The sequence below is a fragment of the Oreochromis niloticus genome, linkage group LG2 (genome assembly GCF_001858045.2).
Source record: "Oreochromis niloticus isolate F11D_XX linkage group LG2, O_niloticus_UMD_NMBU, whole genome shotgun sequence".
NCBI lineage: Eukaryota > Metazoa > Chordata > Actinopteri > Cichliformes > Cichlidae > Oreochromis > Oreochromis niloticus.
Window position 1 is genome coordinate 2,387,606 of NC_031966.2, and position 23,112 is coordinate 2,410,717.

The following is a 23,112-nucleotide window of genomic DNA, read 5'->3' on the forward strand; positions in this document are numbered from 1 at the left end:
TCAGTCTGTTATTGGACAGTTGCAGCACATAACATCCAGCTGGTCATTTGAATCAGAGGTGTTGGAGCAGCAGCACTGAGTGATGGGATGTGTAAGCAAATCAAATCATGCACTAAATGAGTGTGTACAAACTTGGAAGAATTGAGGACAAGAACATTTTATGTGAGTTTTATGGCAGTTAATGTGTTTATGTGTGTGTTATTAGCTTGGAAAGGACTTCAGAATTCATAATATTCCACACATATTGCACATAATCCGTGCACAGGCACAGACACACAAAAAACACAGTTATTTGTGATTCGTTACTTCGGGGAGGCTACAATCACTCCCAAATCGTTCAGAAAATTCATAAAAATGATCTACTGAACTGCTTCAAAATTTGTGTTTCAAAACTGCTTGTTTCAAGTTAACCAGTCATGAACAAAGATTTACTATAGTATAATTATATAGGATTCATTTTTATATGTATTATTCAAGTATAATTATTTTTTAACAAGGTAACAGTAATTATTTAGAATAGTTATCCCATATATATATACGTATATATATATATATATTTATGTGTGTACATATATATATATCTATATGTGTACACACATAAATATATATATATATATTTATTTATGTGTGTACACATATATATATCTATATGTGTACACACATAAATATATATCTATATATATAAATATATATATGTGGCACTAAGAGTCTTAAGCTGAAAATGTACCCGGAAGAATGTTTTGACACTTATTAAAGCGTAGCTCCGTAGCGACGTCTGTCACCACTGTACCTGGATGAGACAGTCCTGCATCCAGCTGTATTCTTACGTATTGTTTTAAAGCGTATCGCAAGACTCGACACGATCATCTGACAACTGAAAATTACGCCTAGCCCTTAATCGTAAAGGTTGGCAAATCAAAGCCAATTGACCCACGAAACTGCGTTGCTGTCTGTTGCTAAGAAGAGGGGCGCTCGCCGCATCTGTTGCCGGGGTGAATTGATTAAAATGTTAGCATCCAGCTAGGTAGCAATATTTCTAGATCTCAGGCGCAACAACGAGGTTTAAATCGAGAATGAATCATGTCATCTATTGCTTCTGGTAGACAGCACTCGAGATGAATCAACACTAATTTTCGTGTTCGGTTTCGGGGCTCTACATTACGCCCGAACAGGAAGACGGACCTTAAAATGTAGAAATTGGGTACATGTAAGGTTAAAGAGCTAACTGCAGCTAGCAGACTAGCTTCATGAAATACAACTATAATCTATGCGGCTACCGCAAAACGTAGCTGCACTGCTAGCCAACATGGACTGTTTGTTTTCCGTTAAGCCTGACGTTGTTAGAGATGAATAAAACGATTGTAGTGTATTCGACCGAGAGCTAGAAGGCCGATGCGACAATGGAGTCTTTCCTGCAGATAGCTCCCCATTCTTTGGCTATAGTGCTATCCAGGGTCGGGGCTGGGGAGGCGTTAGGGGGCAGGGTGTCTGAAAGCGACGAGTTCCCGAGACACCACACCGGCTATGAGATTTTTGCCGATTTTAAAGCAGAAAATACCCAGCATCATGTATGGAACCAGCGGATTACAGAGGCCGTGTCCGAGACTTTCTTCCTGGGATGGATTGACGAGCATGTGCTATTAATTCAAGGCAAGGAAGACCACCTGGAGGTGCTGAGGGAGGGATGGATGCGGAGGTCTCTTAATCCGCCTCGGGGATTCACCATTAAATACCTCGGTAAGGCCTCTACACCTAGTCTTGTGTACTTATGGTAATGACATCCCATACAATTGTTGAACCTTAATTCAGCACCTTGACGCTGAAAGCCATTTTCATGTGCATTGCCTGTTATGTCACTTGGAAATGTCTTTATTTTGAGCACCAGTGTTTATTTTAAGGCCCGTCATTACTGGCAAGTAGCTTATGATTTTTTTTAAATCGCCTAGACAGAAAAATGTGAATATCACTTTATATTTGGCTAATACACTTTGTTATTGTCTCATTTTTGGCCTAGATAAAATAAGACAGAGTTGAATTATTCTGTTGTTTAGAGCATTTATAATAACTCTTCATACCCATGTTAGAGGACAGGACAGCTCAGACTAAAACAAAAACTGGAGTACTTGTTTTAATGCTGATTTTGGATCAAGGGTACATGTTTCTCACAAGTTTGTTTTTCATTAGTAACTTGATGCTGTAAAACTTCGGCATAACATAATGATCGACAGCTTTAATCAACAGCTGCAGTCAAAGAGAAACTGGCCTGTATCTCTTTGGGAATAGGGTTGGAATAGCAATACTGAAAGCAGACAGGGATGTACTTTCCAACCCTGGGTGTCTGTTTCATTCTGAGAAGTCTTCTACAGTAAACTGGACTCACTGACAAAAGGTACCCGAGACATCATAGTAACCTGACTGTGTGTTTAATCCGTTTATTTTGCAATCAGCTAATCAGGGGTCACCAACCTTTGTGAAACTGAGAGCTACTTCTTGGGACTGGTTAATGCACAGGGCTACCAGTTTGTTATTTCAGAAGTGTAAAGTATCAAATTTGCTCAATTTACCTTTAATTATATGTTATCATTAATAATTGATGGTATTCATCTGTGTAAAGATGCTGATTATGTTAATGATTTCTCACAATAATTACAAACAATGCTTTAAGAAGGTAGGAAACAGATAAATATATACACTTTCTTTCTATAAATCTCTGGAAGTATTTACATTTTCAAATAATCTGCAACATTTTCACTTGCCACTAACAATGTTGAATAAATCATGCACTGCACCATGTTTGCACAGATTATCAATTATGAAACATACAAAAATCAACTTTCAGATTTTACTGAACTTGTCACAAAATCTGCAGAATCTTTGTTTTTTAAATCAATGTTACATTCAACGAACACGGATTGTTTTCAATAATTAAATTCAACTTTGCCATGACACTGCCATGTTGCCACTGGCATTGCCTGCTGTTCACCAGTGTGTTGCAGTCTGGGGTATAAGTTGACACTGCAGCTCTGAGTCTTGCAGAAGTGCATCAGGGAGGCGTGTTCTGTGCTTGTTCTTGATGAAGTTCATGTCAGAAAAGGCTGATTCACAAAGACAGGTTGAACCATACAGGCTGGCAACCATCATAGGTGCTGTGCGTACACCGCTGTACTTTTCTGTGTCAACAAGGCACCCAAAGTTTGGCTTTGAGGTGGAGGTCATTTTGCTGTGTTACAATTTCAATTTCTACCAGTCCAGCATAAAGCTGAACATTGCACTTAGTTGCTCAGCAATGCTTGTTGTGTCCACGTTCATTAAGGGATTAGAAATGAATGACACACATGACTCAAGATGATCAAGGTCTTGAGAGTACTTTTCTACAACTTTGTCAAAAGTCTCAGATGCAGAAGCATCGTCTTTCAGCACCATCTGCACAGAGGGAAAGTGCATTTCTCTGTAAATGCACAGAGAAGATGTTCATCATCTTATCATGTCAGCAACAGTCTTACCTTTGCCTTGCAGCTTACAGTTGAAATGGTTTCCCAGTAGGGCTGGGCTATATCATACCGTTCACGGTAATACCGGTGTAATTTTAGGCAACGATAGAATATGGGTGAAACGCGCATGCGCAGTGCCTATGTTTACATACGCACATGGCGGCGACGCAGAATGAGAAGAGCGAAAGTGGATCGTTGAATGAAACAGATGAACCAGAACTGGTTTGTAAGAATGCTGCAACTTCAGTGGTGTGGAACTGGTTTAGCTTTCGTCCGTCAGATACACAACAAAGCACTATTTTTGGTAGCGCATGCTAGCGGGCCGTCGTTATTACCGTGTTTTTTGGAAACTACACCACACTTAAAATCAATGCTTTGATTTTTCTGAAAATCGACAGCGCCCCTTATAATCCCGTGTGCCTTATGTATGAATTCTGGTTGTGTTTACTGACCTCGAAACGATTTTATGTACACGGCGCTCGAAAATCTGTCAAATGTTTTAGTCCGACTTTGCTAAGCTACGAAGCCGCACCGCTTGATGGATTGTCGGAGCATTACGGCTACCGTAGGCAGGCAGGAGCCTCGCGGAGTGATACGTACTGTGCTTCAACATAATATCACCGTACTGTGTGTGTATAAGCTCTTTTTAAGGTTTGTGGATATTATACATGGTTATGCTGAGGATATGTTGGCCAGTTTACACTGGAAATGCCTTTTGGTTAAACTGTCAGCGAGGACTTTGCATTTGCACTGTTAAATATTTATAACTTTAATGCACATAAAAAACAGCTGCTTGTTTAAGTGAAAATACATTGATTTTTTTTTTTTTTTTGCACTAATAAAGTTGTGGAGTTGTAAAGTATTTTGTCAATTATATCGTCAGTTATATCGTTATCGCAAATTTTCAAATGTATATCGTGACAAATATTTTTGGTCATATGGCCCTGCTCTAGTGCCAAAGATAAGTCAGCAGCATTCACATTATGAATGTAACATGCGTGAGATCATTTTACAGTCCAGGGGCAGAGGGGGGGTGTAGTGAACAGAGTTATGTCTTCTGATAGCCTGGTGAATGAAGCTGTTCAGCAGTCTAGTGGACTGAGCCTGGATGATCTGGGACCACCTCCTCGACCACCTCCACTCCAAGAGAGGGAGCGTGAATGGTGGGAGGGGTCATCTTTAAGCTCCCCGGCACAGTCCTTCAGGAGGATTATGCATGGGTTGATCCTGGAGAGGGTCCTCTTCACGCTGGTTGGAGCCAGACATATAGCCTGCTAATCTGGGTGTGGTCTTTGTGCCCGTGTGTTGTGTTTCAAAGTGGCCAAAGAAGTCATTAAGGCTGTTCAGTGGTGTGATGTCACTCTCACAGGTCTATGGCAGGGGTTTAGTTTGTGAGGGTGTGGATGCCACGCTATAGAGATGGTGCATCTCTGGTGTTACTGAAATGTCTGGATATTTTATTACAGTACGGCTGTTTTGGGACAAAAACCTACCACGGGACACGTTGCTAGTCCTGCACTGGCCCTAAAGAAGCCTTTTCTATCAGCCATGGATTGGCACAGACAATGATAGTTTTGCAGTGTTAATTGTTAACTTTTTGATTTAAATATGGTAGTTTACAGAGAAAAAACTCTTTAATTCTTTAAAATTTGTCCAAATTCCAATAGACCTGCTGGTTTGACTGATCAGTAGGTGGTCAGGCAAACTGGGTTTGGTTCTCATTTTAACTTCTTGTCACTGTATCAAGATGTAGTTCACTATGGGCCCTTTAAATATGCTGTTAGGTTACTTATTTATATCATCAGAAGTTATGTGTGAGCTCATACAGTAATGTTGGATGAAGAAGCAAGTGTACTTCTGCAGAAACATTTATTACAGAGAAAACTGTAAAAGCTGTTTCACTTCAGAACAGTTAAAATATGTTGAACTTAAAATCTTGTGATTATTGGGAATAAACTGAGAGAACTTTTAATTCTTTAATTCTTTTCTAAAAGTCAAGTCTTTATTAGAGAATTACTGTAGAATAAAGTGGTAATCTGTAGTTACCAGCTACTGCTCCACTCCCAAACCTCTTATTAAACATCAAACGGGGATTAAAAGCTTCACGACAGCCAAAGAAAACCACACAACAAATAGGATTCTGTCCTGATCATATTAACATATTTGCCCATTTCAACAATGGCTTCAGTTTATCTTTTTTAGAATTTATGTCAGATGTAGCACTTCATGCTTGTGTGTGCAGAAATAGAGAAAAGGCGAGTTTTACTTTACATACATTACCTTGCATTTGCTCCTCTTTTGTTTCCAGTAATGGGAACTTTAGCAGAAGACATTTCATGTATTTCTTTCTTTATTCTTATTTAGTATTTAATAACTTTAATTTAAGGAGCTTGGAAGGAAAGCGACTGGACTTTCTTGATCTGAGAAGCTTCTTCTGTTTGAAAACCAAATGGTGGCGAGTCCCAGGTATTTAAACTCGAGTAGGAGTTGTCTCTTAAGAGGGTCGTTGACCCACTGTTGATTATGTGCCTCACATAAGCCAAGGTGTCAAAAATGGCATGGGTCATTATCAGCAGAGGCTTTGGGTCAAACCACTGTGAGACCTCGCCTCATCCTATCATGTGACCTGTCGCATAATAGGATGATGAGATCATCTGATGAACTTGCTATAAAACTATGCCTCAAAAAAACTAAGTAAAGCTTACTTAAGATGAGTATGTTAGGACAGCTTATTCGTTGCAAGTATACAGTACTAATAATAATAATACTAATTCATTGGGTAAGCACTGGGTAATGTTTATTTGCTGATTCATGGTTTCTTCAGTTTTTGTTTTACTGCAGAATATATTTAAGGTTATCTGCTATAAAAAACCAGGCCAGGAAAATCTCCTTCATGTTTTTCTGTTTTATCCTCAGTTACTTTGACACAAAGGCATCTGCTGTGATGCTCACACCACTGATGAAGTGTCAGTACTAATAATTGATCACAATTATAACATTTCTTGTGATTTTCTTCTTATTTTCTGGCATGTCAAGTCTACAGCACTTTGTGTTCAGCTGGGAGTTGTTCTGAAAGTGCTATATCAATAAATTGCTTGCTTGTAAAACAAAGTGGGGCCTAGCAAAAAAAGTTTGGTAACCACTGACTTAACAAAACTTGTCAAAGTTGATTTAGACCAGTCCTTTTCAAATAGTGGGGCGCGCCCGCTGCGATGCCAGGGAACATGTTTTTTTTGCCGTACTATAATGAAGTGTAATTACACATCCAGTACAGTAGGTGGCAGGGTTTGTTGCACCGAGGATGCACACACACACAGCACAGAGTAGGAGGTGTGAGGTGCAGTAAACAAACCCTCAATAAAAATAGAAAAATATTTAACAGTGACTAAAAGAAAGGCGGAGGGAGACGGAGATAATGAGACAAACGAAAGTCTCCTGAAAGTTAAGACGAGGAAATATGACAACGCGTATGTAGCGCTTGGCCTCACTTCTTTCTTTCTTTTTTTATTTTCTTTAATGTTAATAAGGATACAATGTTACAATGTACAATGTACAACTTTACAGACAAATGATACTATTTATAGTCGCAGGGGAGAGTGGGGATCGCAAAATGTTTTCTACTTCCTAAGGGGAGCGTAACAGAAAACAATTGAGAAACACTGATTTAAACTAAGATGTTATGTTTAGTAAGGCTAGCCTGGGCCTTTCTTTGTGGGGTTTGCCTGTCCTGCCAGTATCTGCTTAGGTTCTTTCCATGGACTCCCACTTCCTCCCAAATCCAAGGATGCCCAGGTAGTGGGGTTAGGTTGATTATTGCTTCTAAATTGACCTTAGGTGTTAATGTGAGTGTGAATAGTTGTCTCTATGTCTGTCTTAGCCCTGTGACAAACTGGCAACCTGGACTGTGCCAGACTGGTGATCTGGACAAGATCCCTGGATGTACCCTGCCCCTCACCCTATGGTACTTCGTATAGGTTTCAGTGACGCTGTATAAGTGGAAGAGGATGGGTGGATCTGAGCATCGGAAATTCAGAGTGACCAAAGAGGGCCCAGTGGAGTCAAAAAGTTTAAGAAACAGGATGTGGGGAACATATTGGAGCGTGGTTGAGTTCAGGGCTGGTTTGTGGGTTTCATTTGAGTTAATTTGGACTAAAAGGGAGTTTTATTTTCTCTTAGACCTTATTTAGAATTTTTTTTTTTTAAAAGTCATTGCAGTCCTTATCTGAAAAAACCTGCTGTACATGGAGGGGAAACAATGCTACTCACTGTATCAAATGTCCTTTACAAATAAGAGAAATACAGCACAGATGTGACATAGAATAAGACCTTCAGCTGTTCCATCTACAGTTTGTTGAAGCGTCATCAGGAGTGATCTCAGTGGAAGGGTATTTGTCAAGAAGCCATTGTTAAGGAAGAGAATTAGAGGGGTATAGCAAATTGTATGAGAACTGGACTGAAAATCAGTGGCATTCTTAATGGAGTGATAAATCCAAATTTTAAAATTTTGGTTCAAATTATCGTCAATATGTAGAGAAATGGTGAGAAATGGTGAGGAGAGTACAGCAGTGAGTGACCTTTATAAAAATCAGTGGAGGCATTTCAGTCAGTAGTATTAGGGATCTTGTCAAAATTAATAGAATAGTGATTGCAGAAAAGTGCCATGAGATTTTGGTCCATCATGCAAAACCATGTAGAATGTGTCTGATTGTCAAAATCATTCTTGGACCAAAAAGACAAACAGTGGAGCTCTATCAGACAGAACCTGGACCTCAACATTACTGAGGCAGTGTGGGATAATCCTGGCAGAGAATGGAACAGAAGGCGACTATTGCTGTGAGTTAGAGCTATATAAATACAACAGAATAGATTTTTGCCCTATATACTTAAACTGTATTTCTATATATTTACAGATGTTTCAATAAAGTGAATCTATTCCCCATTCTCCTTGCAAAGTATAAAGAAATTAAGAGTAATTCAAGACTTTTGGACGGCACTGTAGCTTTTTCTTATGTTTGCCTCTGATGGTTTTCTCTACTTCCTTCCCTCGTTTCAGTCTCAGAATTTATGTAAAGGTTGCTGTTATACATGCTAGGGTTGTGACTGTTTAACACTTTAACACTTGCTTTGCTTTCTGTTGGAAGCCTGACAGATACACAGAACACAAAGATATAGACACACACAATCAGATGTAATGGGAGCTCCTCTCGTGCAGCTTCCATGCTACTTTAGATCCATCTTGTCTTTGCTTAGCTATGCTCACAACAGACACACACACACCTGTGTTTCTGTGCATACAAAGGGTATTTGTCCTTACTATCTCATCTGTGACACACATATTTCAATTCTCACAGCTGGCAACCTCTCTTTACAAACTTAAATTTGGAACCATCAGGTTACCCAAGGCCCTGGCCTAGTTTAGGGAGCCAGCCCCTGCAGTCCTAAGCCTTCACTGGCAAGGGCTATTTTTGGTTCTTTCTCTTCTATACACACACTCTATACACACATACACAAAACCTTACTGTATTTTATCCTTCACTGTTGGTTTGCAGCATACCTACTTCAAGCTCTTTAGAATAGTCACATGGTAAAAGTTAAAATGTTGGGCAGCTGGTTAATAGGCAGGTATTCCTATAGCAGATTTCTACTCTGAGCACTCAGACTGGGTTCTGTGATGTTTCAGACGTTACATAATGGGATCATAGCATCTGCCACTGGCATCTTTAGAACTTGCTTCTCATCTGGGAAGAGCACTTTGTTTTCCTTTGCCAAGAGGAACTCTCTATAGGCTTCTCTTGTTAGTCAATTTTATTTAAATTTTTTAATTTTTATATATGTATAATTTAAGTGGAGCCTCACAAAAGCACTTAAGACCTGAGGGAACACATCAGAAGAAGGAGGCCCCGGGAAGAGCCCCCACGGCCAATGGGCAAGAGCTCCAAAGTGGAAGGTGACTCCACCAGAGGCTGGCCATCCCAGTACACATTGAGGACAGGGCCTCAGGTGCCCAAGAACTGACTGGCACCTGGAAGAGATGAATGTCCCCCAGGACAGCTGGACGAAGCCAGCCCCGTCTCAAACTACCAGCCAACCTCTCCCTACTCGCCAGAGGACTCTAGAGCAGTGGAGGGGTGTTCTCTGCTTCTCCCTCTGGCAAATTCGATGGACAAGTCTGGATTTGGCAGTTGCCAGAAGAACTGTACTTGTCTGATCGCATTGTGCCAAGTGTAAAGTTTGGTGTAGGGGGAATTATGGTGTGGGGTTGGTTTTAAGGAGTTAGGCTTGGTTCCTTAGTTCCAGTGAAAGGAACTCGTAATAGTTTAGCATACCAAGACATATTGGAAAAATTCATATTCCCTACTACTTTGTACAACAGTTTTGGGATAGCCCCTTCCTTTTCCAGCATGACTACGCACCAGTGCATAAAGCGAGGTCCATAAAGACACGATAATTGAGTTTGTGCAGGTCAGGACTGTCCAAACCAATCAAGTTCTTCCATACCAGAGTCCTGGATTGACGTTAACTCGATAGAACAACTTTGGGATGAATTAGAGTGGAGACTGTGAGCAAGGCCTTCTGATCCCACGTCAGTGACTGACACAAATGTGCTTCTGGAAGAATGGTCAAAAACTCAAACACGGTCCTAAACTTGGTCAAAACTTTATAGCTGCAAAGGGTGAGCCAACATGGGCATAAAGGCAGATAAGTGAATACTTGGCAATATAGTCATGACTCCAAAAGAGCAGTTGAAACACCTTCTACAAAACAGCTCTACAAAAATAACCAGCTGTTTTGTTCAGGGACAAGAGAACTTTTGGACACTAGAGATTTAAGTTTTTAGCATTTTGGCTCATGAAATACAGTTATCTTTTAATACTTGTGTTGTGGAGTGGGTCCAATAGTTTTCATGTCACTGTATGTAGAGTTGTAGAGTTTTCTCTGATAGAGTGATTGGAACAGATACTTCTTTGTCACAACAAATGAAGTTTGGTTCTTTTATGACTTTATTATGGGTTAACAGAAAAAAGTGATCAAAACTGCTGGGTCAAAAATATACATACAGCAGTGCTAATATTTGGTTACATGTCCCTTAGCCATTTTCACTTCAATTAGGCGCTTTTGGTAGCCATCCACAAGCTTCTGGTTGAATCTTTGACCACTCCTCTTGACAGAATTGGTGCAGTTGAGTTAAATTTGATGGCTTTCTGACATGGACTTGTTTCTTCAGCATTGTCCACATGTTTTCAATGAGGTTTAAGTCAGGACTTTGGGAAGGCCATTCTAAAACCCTTATTCTAGCCTGGTTTAGCCATTCATTTACCACTTTTGATGTGTGTTTGGGGTCATTGTTGGAACACCCAACTGCGCCCAAGACCCAACCTTCGGGCTGATGATTTTAGATTATGTTGAAGAATGTGAAGGTAATCCTCCTTCTTCATTGTCCCATTTACTCTCTGTAAAGCACCAGTTCCATTGGCAGCAAAACAGCCCCACAGCATAATACTCCCACCACCATGCTTGATGGTAGGCATGGTGTTCTTGGGGTTAAAGGCCTCACCTTTTCTCCTCCAAACATATTGCTGGGCATTGTGGCCAAAAAGCTCAATTTTTGTTTCATCTGACCACAGAACTTTCCTCCAGAAGGTCTTATCTTTGTCCATGTGATCAGCAGCAAACTTCAGTCGAGCCTTAAGGTGCCGCTTTTGGAGCAAGGGCTTCCTTCTTGCATGGCAGCCTCTCAGTCCATGGAGATGCAAAACACGTTTGACTGTGGACAATGACACCTGTGTCCCAGCAGCTTCTAATTCATGGCAGATCTGCTTTTTGGTGATTCTTGGTTCACTCTTTACCCCCCTGACCAATTTTCTCTCAGCAGCAGGTGATAGCTTGCGTTTTCATCCTGATCTTGGCAGTGATGAAACAGTGCCATGCACTTTATACTTACAAACAATTGTTTGCACTGTTGCTCTTGGGACATGCAGCTGCTTTGAAATGGCCCCAAGTGACTTTCCTGACTTGTTCAAATCAATAATTCGCTTTTTCAGATCCATGCTGAGCTCCTTTGACTTTCCCATTGTAGCGTTTGTGGGCGTCTGTATCCAATGAGCCCTATTTAACTGGCCTCGGAGAAGTCACCAGCTGTAGTCACTCATAATCACTCACAAGAAGTTAAGAGGCCATGCTATGAAGCTCAGTTCACTGACAACACACCAAAATTGCTAATTCATGTTGCTCTATGTATATTTTTGACCCAGCAGTTTTGATCACTTTTTTCTGTTAACCCATAATAAAGTCATAAAAGAACCAAACTTCATGAATGTTTTTTGTGACAAAGAAGTATCTGTTCCAATCACTCTATCAGAGTAAAATCAGAGTTGTAGAAATAACGCGACACTTAAGAGAGTCATGATATTATGTTCTTTACAAGTGTATGTAAACTTTTGACCACAACTGTATGTGTCTGAGATTACTAGATAATAGTTTGCATTTATTTCAAACTGAGTAGCAGTTGCTGTTTTAAAATTACAACTAAATTAAAAATTTTAAATTAAAACTGTTTTAAATAGAATAAAAGTGATACATATTTATATTAAATGTGGTATTTAATGTGTGCAAAACCTAATAACCCAAATTATCACAGCAGGATTTATACTAAAAACACTTGTGTGATATGTAGTGGTAAGGTAGACCCTACAATAATACATACAGAGAAAACCCAACAACCATATGACCCCCTATGAGCAAGCACTTTGGTGACAGTGGGAAGGAAAAACTCCCTTTTAACAGGAAGAAACCTCCAGCAGAACCAGGCTCAGGGAGGGGCGGGGCCATCTGCTGCGACCGGTTGGGGTGAGAGAAGGAAGACAGGATAAAGACTATTGTCCTACGTATTCTATACCAGGGCTGCATGATTATGATTATGACGCGTGTGTGTGTGTTTGTATTAATATAATTATTCTGGAACAAGTACAGGTATTTAAACTGTTACGTATTAAAAAGGTGATAACCTATAAACTGAGTGCCTCAACACGAGTGATAATATGACAGACTGCTTTCTTAGTTACGTCATTCTGTACGTGTGTGCAGAGTAGGGCTGCCACAAACGATTATTTTGATAGTCGACTAGTCACCGATTATTTTTGCGATTAGTCGACTAATCAGATCATGCATCCATTGGACGTAAAATGTACAGCTTATTGCACCAGCATGCGTCTGCTCTTATATAACTATCATTAGCTTACAGCTTGAAGTGTTTAAGGTATGTGCTAACTAAAAATAAAGACAAGATGATAGTTTATTACACTTTTAATGAAATTTGCAGATTGTTTCAGTGAAGTTTAATAAACTCAGCCGTCTGCTCCTTGCTATCTAAAATATAACAGGACACCGGAGTATATTCTCGAGCATCTCACACTTCTGATAATCAGTTGTCTGCTTGACGTTTATTCATCTGTGCAAAAACTATAACTTTATTTCTCAGCCAAACCGATTTACTCAGGAACAAATAAAATACTAAAAAAAAAAGCCAAATAATAACATTTTTAAGTTATCTAAGTGACTTATATTACATGTTTAACCTGAGCAGCGAAAGACGGCGGTGAGTTTGAAAACGATTTGCCGGGAGTCCGGTGTTCTCACCGACTCTAATGAGCCTAGAACCCCGGCTCGCTATCCAGCTGGTGGGTAACAGACGTCTCCGAAAACGTCGGAGCGCTTTTGAAAATACGTGGTGTCTTGATAGACTGAGCAGATATTTGAGGTTTACACAGCTACATTCTCACCTGAAAATATGTTAAACGTTTATTTTGTGACCCAGAAAGAATAATAAGAGTAATATTAAAACTAACTAGCTGCCGCCATTGTTGACAACTGCGCTGGGCCGCGCTATGAATTCTGGGACACAGTTTCTTCTTCTTCGGGGTTTAACGGCAGCTGGCATCCTTGTACATGCAGTGCTGCCATCTTCTGTTTCAGTCCATTATTACACTCTTAAATACTACTACTTATTCCTGCGTCTTTTGGGATCTTACAAAGCTTCAAACGACGCGTCGACTATTAAATTAGTCGTCGACGATTTTAATAGTCGACATAATCGTGACTAATCGTGGCAGCCCTAGTGCAGAGAGACACTGGAAATAGGCACAATAGGTATAACTGGAGCGATAGTCAGAATAAGGAAGAACTGTCCTGTTGTACAGATGGCTGTTAGAACAGAAATCAGTGGCGTTCACTTTTCTAGAATACCATTTTCAGAGATGCCTTTTGAAGCCATCCGCAGGCTTTTATGGTTGCAATCCATCAAACGGACTGACTGGACAGAGAAATTCTTGTCTTTGCAGCGCTTACTTTATATCAGGTAAGTTTTCAGGTTTCTGCAGTTTATTATAGGGAAAAGCAAAATCAGTCATGTAGTTATGAACTTGTATTGACAGGAAATGCCTAGGTAGTGTTCTCAGTGGCTGTTTTATCATGGTAAACACTATAAAATAAATTTAGCAACAGCCGCATGTTAGCAGACATAGCATGTAAATGTTTAGATGCTATGAGTCGGTTTTAACGCGACTCATAGCGTTAAAACCGCCACAAAGTAATGGCATACAAACTTAGCTAAGCCTAACAGATCGCTGGGGCTGCATTATGATGACGAGTATCTGCTGCAGGGGAGGCTGCAGAAGGTCCAGTCTTTGTTCCATCTTTGTTCATGTATACAACACAGAGCCAGTGTGTGGAAATAGAAAGTTAGTCCCTAATAATATGTCCTTGTCCCTACTTATTTTGATTATAGGGTGAACAGAATAAGAAAGCAAGCTAAAGTCCTCGCTTGCTGCTGTCCTGGGATCCTGCACCATCCTCTCACAACACACCCTAACTCTTCAGACAGTGTAAAACTTACTAGTACAACACTAAGTTTTACACGTCTGAGCTCTGAAATTCCTCCTTTTGTGATTATGAGACATAACAACCTGTACACTGTTACCAGAGTTTGTTAGGGGTTAATTAGGGTCCAGTAATCTTGGTTATTTGATTAGTGAACTGTTGCAAACATCTTGTATTATGAAATAAAACATTGATGATCACTTAAAGATTTTGAGTTGGTGTTTTTCAGCAGAAGTTTCCTCTCATACATGTTGTCATCTCTTTATTTCAGATAAAGATGGTTCATAAAGTCCATAAAGCTTCTGAAACTACGCTTTTGGGGATCAGTAATAAGAGCATTGTCTTTAGCTTTAATGAAGCAGACACTGTCATCTCCAGCATTTAAAGAAACTGGTTTGAAAAATGCCAAAATGTTTTCAAAGAAAATATAATCAGTTCTGCTGTATAATTGATTGCACAGATTTTTTTAAAACCCAATAATCTGATTGTCTGAGCCCAGACATGTGGGATAGTTCTACAGTTGAATAGTAGAACATGTCCCCTTTGCATCTAAAAGTGAGACAAAATACAGTATACTTCTGGATAAAAGTTAATAAGGTTGAATTTTTTTCTTTGACTAACTTTAATACTATGTTTGCTAGTATACACAATAAATGTCAAATGTTCACAAATCAGTGTTTGCATTTGATAATCATTTTGTCAAATGACAACATTTTGACAGAAAATGTGGGGAAAAAGTGACATTATTGCCTTTCACGCGTAGTGGTCACTACAGTGGACGGCTATTCAAAGGCTGTTTTCTTGTATTTGTGTCAGTGTTGATGCTATACTTGCACATTAACACAACACACAGTGTATATTATTTATTCATTTGTCAGATTCATAAGTCAAACCGTACGTTGTGGACATGTAAAAAACACACTGAAAAGTACATGTTTAAAAAATGAAGTTCAAAAATCTTTTTTTCATGCCTGAAGATGAATAAAAATACTCAAGAAAAAAATCCTGGTTGTCATAATTCATGCATGAAAGGGTTAGTAAATGATTTTTAAAAAAATATATTCAGTGAGTTAAAACCAATATATTAGGTACAATGTCAATTGCTAAAGTACACAGATAATTTTGCTGCTGCTCTAAATTTGCACATTAAAAATGGACAATGTTCACGACCTGTTTACTTTTGTTAACCTCGTTAGTGACCTCGTCTTGATTTAAATCGTTTCATCTGTAGAGCATTTTCTAGCAGCATCCTCCTTTCTGTCCCCCAAACTATGTGTGGAACTTGAAGGTGATCTGTCCTGTTGCTGGTGTTGTCTGTAGCATCTCCAGTTGTGCAAAAATGGTGAATGTTTGTGCTTGTTATTCTGCCTTCTCTGTGTGTGTGTGCCAAGCCCTCCTTTTAACTTTGTCCAGCACCTCATGGCTCTTCTCCCGTGTAATATTGTGTGGAAGGCCCCTAAACTGTCTATAAACAGATGTAAGTGGCTCTGGTTGATCTGTTTCGGTGTCTGATTCTTCACTGATCTGTGTCACTGAGATCCATACTGGTAAGAACAGCTGCACTGGGTGCAATGCCTTTAAGAAAGAGAGAATAAAGTAATTATAGCAGCATATGTTTATTTGTATATTTGCAGCATGATCCTAAGTGGTAAAGATTACTCCAGATTAGAGATGGACCGATCCGATATTACGTATCGGTATCGGTCTGATACTGACCTAAATTACTGGATCGGATATCGGCGAGAAATAAAAAATGTAATCCGATCCATTAAATATCAAAAAAGCACCTCACACAACCTGCCACACGGTGTAACTCGGCTCATAACCGTAGCACGTCGGAGCAGTGTGCTCACGTGATAGAGCGGCTGTGTGTATTTGGAGCCTCGCTACCAAACCAGCATTTCATCTCCGAGGAAGTTATCCCAGAGAGAAGTAAAGCAAGTGTGTAAGTTCATCTCTGAATGTTTGTAAAGCGTTCCAGCGTTAACCTTAACAACCGATATATGGAGCGACTGCCTCTCTCTCTCCCTCTCCTGCTGCTACTTCAATCATGAAACTGATCAATGATCAGCTGATCGGCTTTTCTGTGGCGAGTCCGTCTCTCTTCTTTGTTTTTGGCCCACTTTGCACCAGAAAGAGGAAACCAGCGGCTGAACAACAGCAGCACGTTTAAGCTTGATAAGCTGTTGTTAGAATGTATTTAATATTACTTTCTACACCAGGATCCTTTTCTACGTAGCTGACGGCTGGTAACTGTGCAGGGGCGGATCTAGCAAAGTTTAGCCAGGGGGGCCGATAGGGCATGAACAGGGAAAAGGGGGCACAAAGACATACTTTTCTTTCTTATTCTCATTTAAAATGTCGAGCTTTTAATAAATAATTATCTGAATCTTACACCCAAAGTTTTAATCTGATGTAAAATGTATAGAAGTCCATTACTGTATATAGTAACTGTTAAGTCTAATATACCCTAGTAAGCTATAGTACTTTTTCCTTTGGGACGGTACCATCTGTGCAGTCTGCAATTCTGTTGAAGAAAGATGTTGAATCTATTTAATTATTCTTGAAAAATAATTTGTTTCTGTGCATTTTTTTTCACACTGCATCAAATTAAAGTTGATTACATCGATTAAGCATCATGAGGCGGAGGGTGGGGGGTGGTTCCCTATTTTCTTTTGCTGGGAGTTTGCAACCCTATTAGTTAGGTTGCTTAATATTTCTGCTAAATACTCTTTAAAATACCAGAATAGGGAGGATGGAGCAGGTTTAAGTTTATTAGATTGATCAGTGTTGCTGAACTATGAAATATTTTGGGTGCAGTGTATTTTTTACATACAGGTATAACAGAATAGCTTTAGTGTTGTTGTTTATTTAAACTTGAGTATGAACTTATACAAAATGCAGCAAGATATTAAAAAAACAGTTTTATTGATTAAAAAACAGTTTTATTGATTAAAAAACAGTTTTATTGATTAAAAAACACACTATATCGGATTCATATCGGTATCGGCAGATATCCAAATTTATGATATCGGTATCGGACATAAAAAAGTGGTATTGTGCCATCTCTACTCCAGATTAATAATGTAAACAGTCTAGATAATATTCTTATATGGAATTGACATAGGACATACAGAATTACAGGTCCAGCATGAGATATTAACCCCTATAATGTAACCTATAGTTAAGTGATGTATCACTGAAACATTATACATAAACCTTTTACATAGAAATGGTAGCAGCAGCTGATTTATGGTAAAAAATAAGGAATACTAACGCAGACATGCAATTACATTTTCCTGTCAGTATGGAGTTTAGCTTGTTGATAATGGCCTACGTCTTGTACAGCTCTGTTTTATGTCCATGCGTCTGGCTCAGCAGCTGCAGCACACAAAAATCAGCTGACAAATATCAGTATTCGATGTCCTTAAAATGACTGCATAGGATAAAGTTTGTAAGAATCTAAAGATTTGCAAGCTTCAAATTTTTCCTTTTTTGTTTGGTTTTTTTCCTTTTTAACAAGGCACACAAATATGTCGGGCCCCTGTAACCTAGGCCAGTCGGACCTTTGACCCACTGAACCGACAGTGAGTGCAGGTCAGGAAACGTCTTCCCATTACTAAAACTTAGTTTATCAATGGGCACCGGTAAATGATTAAGTATCCGGACGACCCCAAAGAAACCTAGTTTTAAACCTAGCCGGTGTCATCAGCTTGAAGTGATGACACTGGTAGCAACAGCTGTTACTTTCTGTCGCCAATTAGGCTCCATCCACAAAATATGCCATCAACATTTATACACATCGGAATGGTCAATGGAATGCGATTGGTTGGTGATTTCATTGTGTCTCTGCGAGCCGGATGGATGCACAGAAGTGCTGTATGCGTGCTTTTGTATTAGCAACTGCATTGATTTTCTTGGCATTATTTTATACTGCAGTATATGCTGTTGTGTTTTCAGGTGGTGGAGTAAGTTTCAGGCGGTGCAGACATGGCTCCACAACGCTCTGCATATCATTTCTTCTCGGGTCAGTTCTGCTGAATCCAAAGTATTTCCAAACAATGGCTGATTTTCCAAGCTCTTCTGCTGTGCCAGATATTTCACTTTTCTTGTATGTCTTAATGCGGTGTTACTTGTCCAGACAAGTCCAGCGAACTTCACATTGCAACATGCAGGAACTGGGATTGACATGCATCCCCCGTGCAGGCAGTGATGGAGCGCCTAATTTGCCTCTGCGTTGTATTCTGTTGAGGAGCATGCATTTTCAGTGTTTCTTAATATGTTCATGTAATTGTGGGAAGCCAAAATCATGGTAGAGCATTGGTATCATCATATTAGTTTCATACTTGTAGTGAAGGCTACTTTGAATTTACCAGCTGTGACGATCATTCTTAGAAATGTTTATCTATATCAACTTTGAAACCGTCGGTGTATGTGTAAGCAGCTATTCTGTAGTTTATTCAGAGTTGACTTTGAGTGAATAGTTGTATGTGTGCGTGTGTGTCAGTGCTGCAGTACTGCAGCTGGGTTCTGGTGTGACCCAGTTAGGACACTAAGGATTGATGTAGGACACACACACACACACACACACACACACACACACACACAGCAGAGCAGACTTCTATGTCTGCACTTCTACAGCAACAAATGTCTGCTGCAAAGTATTAGCAACAAAGAGCAACTTGGGATACGTTGTCATGGCAACCTTCTCAGTAGCCCGCCCACAACTGGAATGTCAGCATGCATGCAGTGACGGAAGGGCTAAAAAACACTGGTGCAGAGTGAGGCAGTGTGTGATTGGTCACACCCCCTTGTCTTTGTGTGGTGCAGAGGATTGTGGGTAGCCTTTGACTGAACACTGTGTGTGAAGAGTGGGGGCGGGGCTGTGCCTGTGTGAGTAGAATAGAGGAGCATGATGCCTGTGTAATAAGAGAGGAGAGGGGGAGGAGCAGTGTGTGTGTGTTTGGAGGTAAAAGGAGGATGAACTGCTGTGTGAGGCAGCAAGGGGAGAGATTTGCGTTAACGTTAGAAGCCATAGGCCGCAGCTTTCCAACTGGATTTAAATTTTCAGAAGGAAGTGGATAATATCAGCTAAGGTATGAATCTCCCTTTACTTTATCTATTTGTTTTTATCTCCCCCTATTTTTTATCACTGGCCTATTCACAACTTGCTACCTTATGAAAGGTAGCATTATAGCATGGTTTACCATTATAGAATAATTAGATGGGACAAGATTACACGGATAAGGAATAAGGCATACATGCTGCAAGAAGGATAATGGAGGTTTATAAAGAGCATTAGAAGTGGGGGGGTGTGGTTTAGTGCTGTGGACAAAGGAGGCTGGCTGATTGTACGTGTCTCTGACTGTGGTGGCAGTAAACAATCAGTGTTCAGTAATTTGCTCTGTACTACCATCTCTTTTCTTACCCAGCTACATTGCTTCATACAGCTGCTCGTTGATCTCTTTTTAGCATCCTGGTTTTTCTCTGAAGATGTCTCCTGTATATGATTTGTCCTCTGATTTTACTGATTAGCTCTGTCTCCCTGCCTGTCTGCTATTAGAAAGTTGAAGTAGCAAGAAGAGAGAAGAGCTGTAAGCTAACAGCAGCTACTTCAAAATGGCTAATCTTTACCAGTGATTGTTATTGCCCAGACTGGACCAAAAACTACAGCAGATGCATTTTCTGAAAACAATTAGGGAAGGCTGATGCTTTTACTCAAAATTAATGATGTATTTCTTTTAATACATTGTGATCTGGCTAAAACTAGTTATCTGCTATGCTAGTCATTTTCATTCTTCTGGAAAATACTATAGTAGTCATGGGAGAAAACAGTATTAGTGATAGGAGTGCTGATAGGAGTTGTGGAAATTGTGGAAATTGTTAAACAACAAACAAGCACATAAACACTACTACCTGAAGAAGTACTCATAAAAAGAACTAGTAGAATTAGTAGAACTGCATAGTAGTGATCTAAGTGTATTGTTATTTTTATTTTATTTGTTAAAGCAACGCTCCACAGTGCTATCTTGTGTTGTAGCCAGCCTATGAAAGCAGTAGAGAAACACATTTACCGTCATGTTAGCTGCTCCAGTGACAAAAGACACATTTTTAAGGTAGAATATTTGCCAAAAGCAGAAGATTGAAAATAAATGATTGAGGTGCACCTTCTTAAAACATGTGGACTCTGTTCAGGAAGTAGATCAAGGCTTCTACTAATTGAAAGGTTGGTGGTTAGGGATGGGAAGAAGTGGTTCTTGTAGAGATGTGGACAGTACTTTAATTTGTTTTTGCACATAAGGACAACAGTGTAAAGGTAAAGTGGGAATGGTATCCAGGACAGAAACAGACACTTCAGCTGTTTGCAAGCCTCTGTGCAGACAGCATGCTGACATAAAGCTAGCCAAGAAACCAGAGTGATGTTAAAGCAGGGTGAGCACTGACCCCAGCCCAGCAGCCAGACCCTGATCCTAAACGGGTAACAAATGGATGCAGTCTCCCTTTCTACCTGTTCATGTTTCTAAAGCAGACCAATGTGGCAATGAAGTCTCTTTGTGCTGTTTTTTCTCTTTGCTTTGTGTTCATATCTACGAGAAAGAGTGTATGTGTGTCCTCATTAGGATAGGCATTTGTGTTGGTGTGTGAGACTGTCTCAGGTTTATTTTGTTAAATGGTAATTATGAGATTATGCTTGTCAGGTCATTTTATGGAGAAACACAAAGGTAATGTAATGAGTAATGTAGAAATTACTCTCTCCTGTGAGGAGAAAAATACTGCCAAGTATTTACTAAGAAAAGTGTAATATGTGTAATACATTACTTTTTTTAGAGTAATGACCCCAACACTGGTCACAACAAAAGGGGTAACTACTGCCAACATGGACAAACATTTGACCACACACCATGCAATTAATTTGCACAAATGTAATGTCCTTGATATGCTTGGAGATGGTGTGAACTTGTAAAGTGGAGCCAATGAGAATCGATAAGAGAATTGAATCAGTAAGTGATATCAATAATGGAATCGGAATAGCTAAATTCTTATCAATTCTAATCTCTACATTTCTGTTTCGGTGGAGATTGGAATGTCATTGCATGTGATAGTGGGCAGAATTCTGAACCCCAAATTCTTCCCACTGACGTGTTTGTGAACCCCTGAACAGTAGCACAACAAACTTGGCAAAGCATCTTGAAGAGCAACACCCAGGTTTTTATGAGGACTTGCGTCAGGTCAGTAAATCTCCCGTTTCAACAAGATTTAATTATTAAAAACATGTCCAATCTTGAAATTTCCTCATTACTGAATATTCCAGAGTCAAGAGTTAGTAGTATTATAACACAGTGAAAGCAGTTGGGACAGACAGCAACTCAGGTCACAAAGTGGTATGCCACATAAAATCCCAGAGGAGTCGGTGGATGTTGAGGGGCATAGTGTGCAGAGGTCGCCTACTTTCTGCAAAGTTACATTGCTACACACCTCCAAACAGTGCGTAGGACTCCATGGAATATTTTTCTATGGCCAAGCAGCTCCATCCAAGCCTCACGTCGCCATGCACAATGCAAAGCATTGGATGCAGTGGTGTAAAGCATGTCGCCACTGGAGCAGTGAACACATGCTCTATGGAGTAATGAATCACACTCGAGTGTGGAGTTACCCGGAGAACAGTACTTGTCTGACTGCATTGTGTCAAATGTTACGTTTGGTGGAGGAGAATTATGATGTGGAGTTGTTTCTAAAGGTTGAGCTCAGTCCCTTAGTTCTTAGTTAGTGAAAGAACTCTTAATGCTTTGACATACCAAGACATTTTGGACAATTTCATGCTCCCAACTTTGTTGAAACGGTTAGGGGAAATCCCTTTCAACATGACTGCCCATCACTGCTCAGAGCAAGGTCCATATAGACACAGATATGAGTTTGGTGTGGAAAAAATGTCCTGACCTGGACCTGATCAATAAACCCCGTGAATTAAGCATTTGATGTCACTCAAATTGTGGATTTAAAGGCAGGTACTGTAGTGATTTAATAACCTAAAAGTTATTTGAATTTGTTTATTTGCACTACCTAAGTGAATACTAAAATAATTCTCCACTTCCAATTATCCTACTGTATTATTTTTTTTATGTAAACAACTTGAATAGCTAACTGCTAACTGTTGTAGCTCAGGAGGCAGAGCCATGTAATCGATCCCTAGCTGCTCCAGTCTGCATGTCATCCTTGGACAAGGACACCCTGTATGTTATTCTAATCTGTATTATGGTAGTCTTTTTTTTTTTTTTTTAAATCCCTATTATTTTTTTGTGAGAATTCTGCTGTGGACAAAGACTACTAGTGCTCAAACTCTCAGCAGGAACACACATCCAGAGGTTCCTTGAGTAGTTAGATCCAAGTACAGTTTCTATTAGAGCTGGGCGATATAAGATTTTTTCATATCACGATATGTTTTTTTCATTTCAGGCGATAACGATATATATCACGATATAAGCCAAATAACTATATTTGAAATATCTTGATGCATTCTCAATCATCCAGGAAAGTACCCTTGTAGAAGTCACTTGGATGAGTGACAAAACGTTTCTCCCACAAAACGCTACGTCCAGATGAACAAGTATATTTGAAATAATTAGCAGCTTGTTTTGATTTAAATATTTATTTCCCATAATAAGTTCAACAGGGTAGATGTACTTAAGGAACATGAGACTTCAGTTTCAGATAAATAAAGGCAAATATTGCAAACTACACAAAAGGC

At 39.6% G+C, this 23,112-nt stretch overlaps 1 protein-coding gene and 1 long non-coding RNA gene across 6 annotated transcripts in view; one reads left to right on the plus strand and one right to left on the minus strand.

The window, feature by feature from the left end:
* The first annotated feature begins 753 nt into the window (after window positions 1–753).
* Window positions 754–23,112, plus strand: part of LOC100710800 (storkhead-box protein 2) — a 49,137-nt gene continuing 26,778 nt past the window's right edge. The window contains exons 1-2 of one of the 5 annotated variants that reach the window (XM_025909377.1): window positions 1,600–1,737; window positions 2,284–2,389. Coding sequence is in view for 2 of the 5 variants with exons in the window: in XM_005458839.3 (XP_005458896.1) it covers window positions 1,401–1,737 (337 nt within the window). In the remaining 3 variants the exon portion in view is untranslated. Of the gene's footprint in view, window positions 1,738–2,241; window positions 2,390–18,326; window positions 18,394–19,308; window positions 19,463–23,112 lie in introns of those variants that run through there. The other 4 variants (XM_025909374.1, XM_005458840.3, XM_005458839.3 and 1 more) reach the window with 4 other exon arrangements.
* LOC112847564 (uncharacterized) lies at window positions 2,829–3,578 on the minus strand. Its single transcript, XR_003221169.1, has 2 exons — window positions 3,504–3,578; window positions 2,829–3,423 (listed from the first exon to the last, which is right to left on the minus strand). It is a non-coding gene; the product is annotated as an uncharacterized LOC112847564 (long non-coding RNA).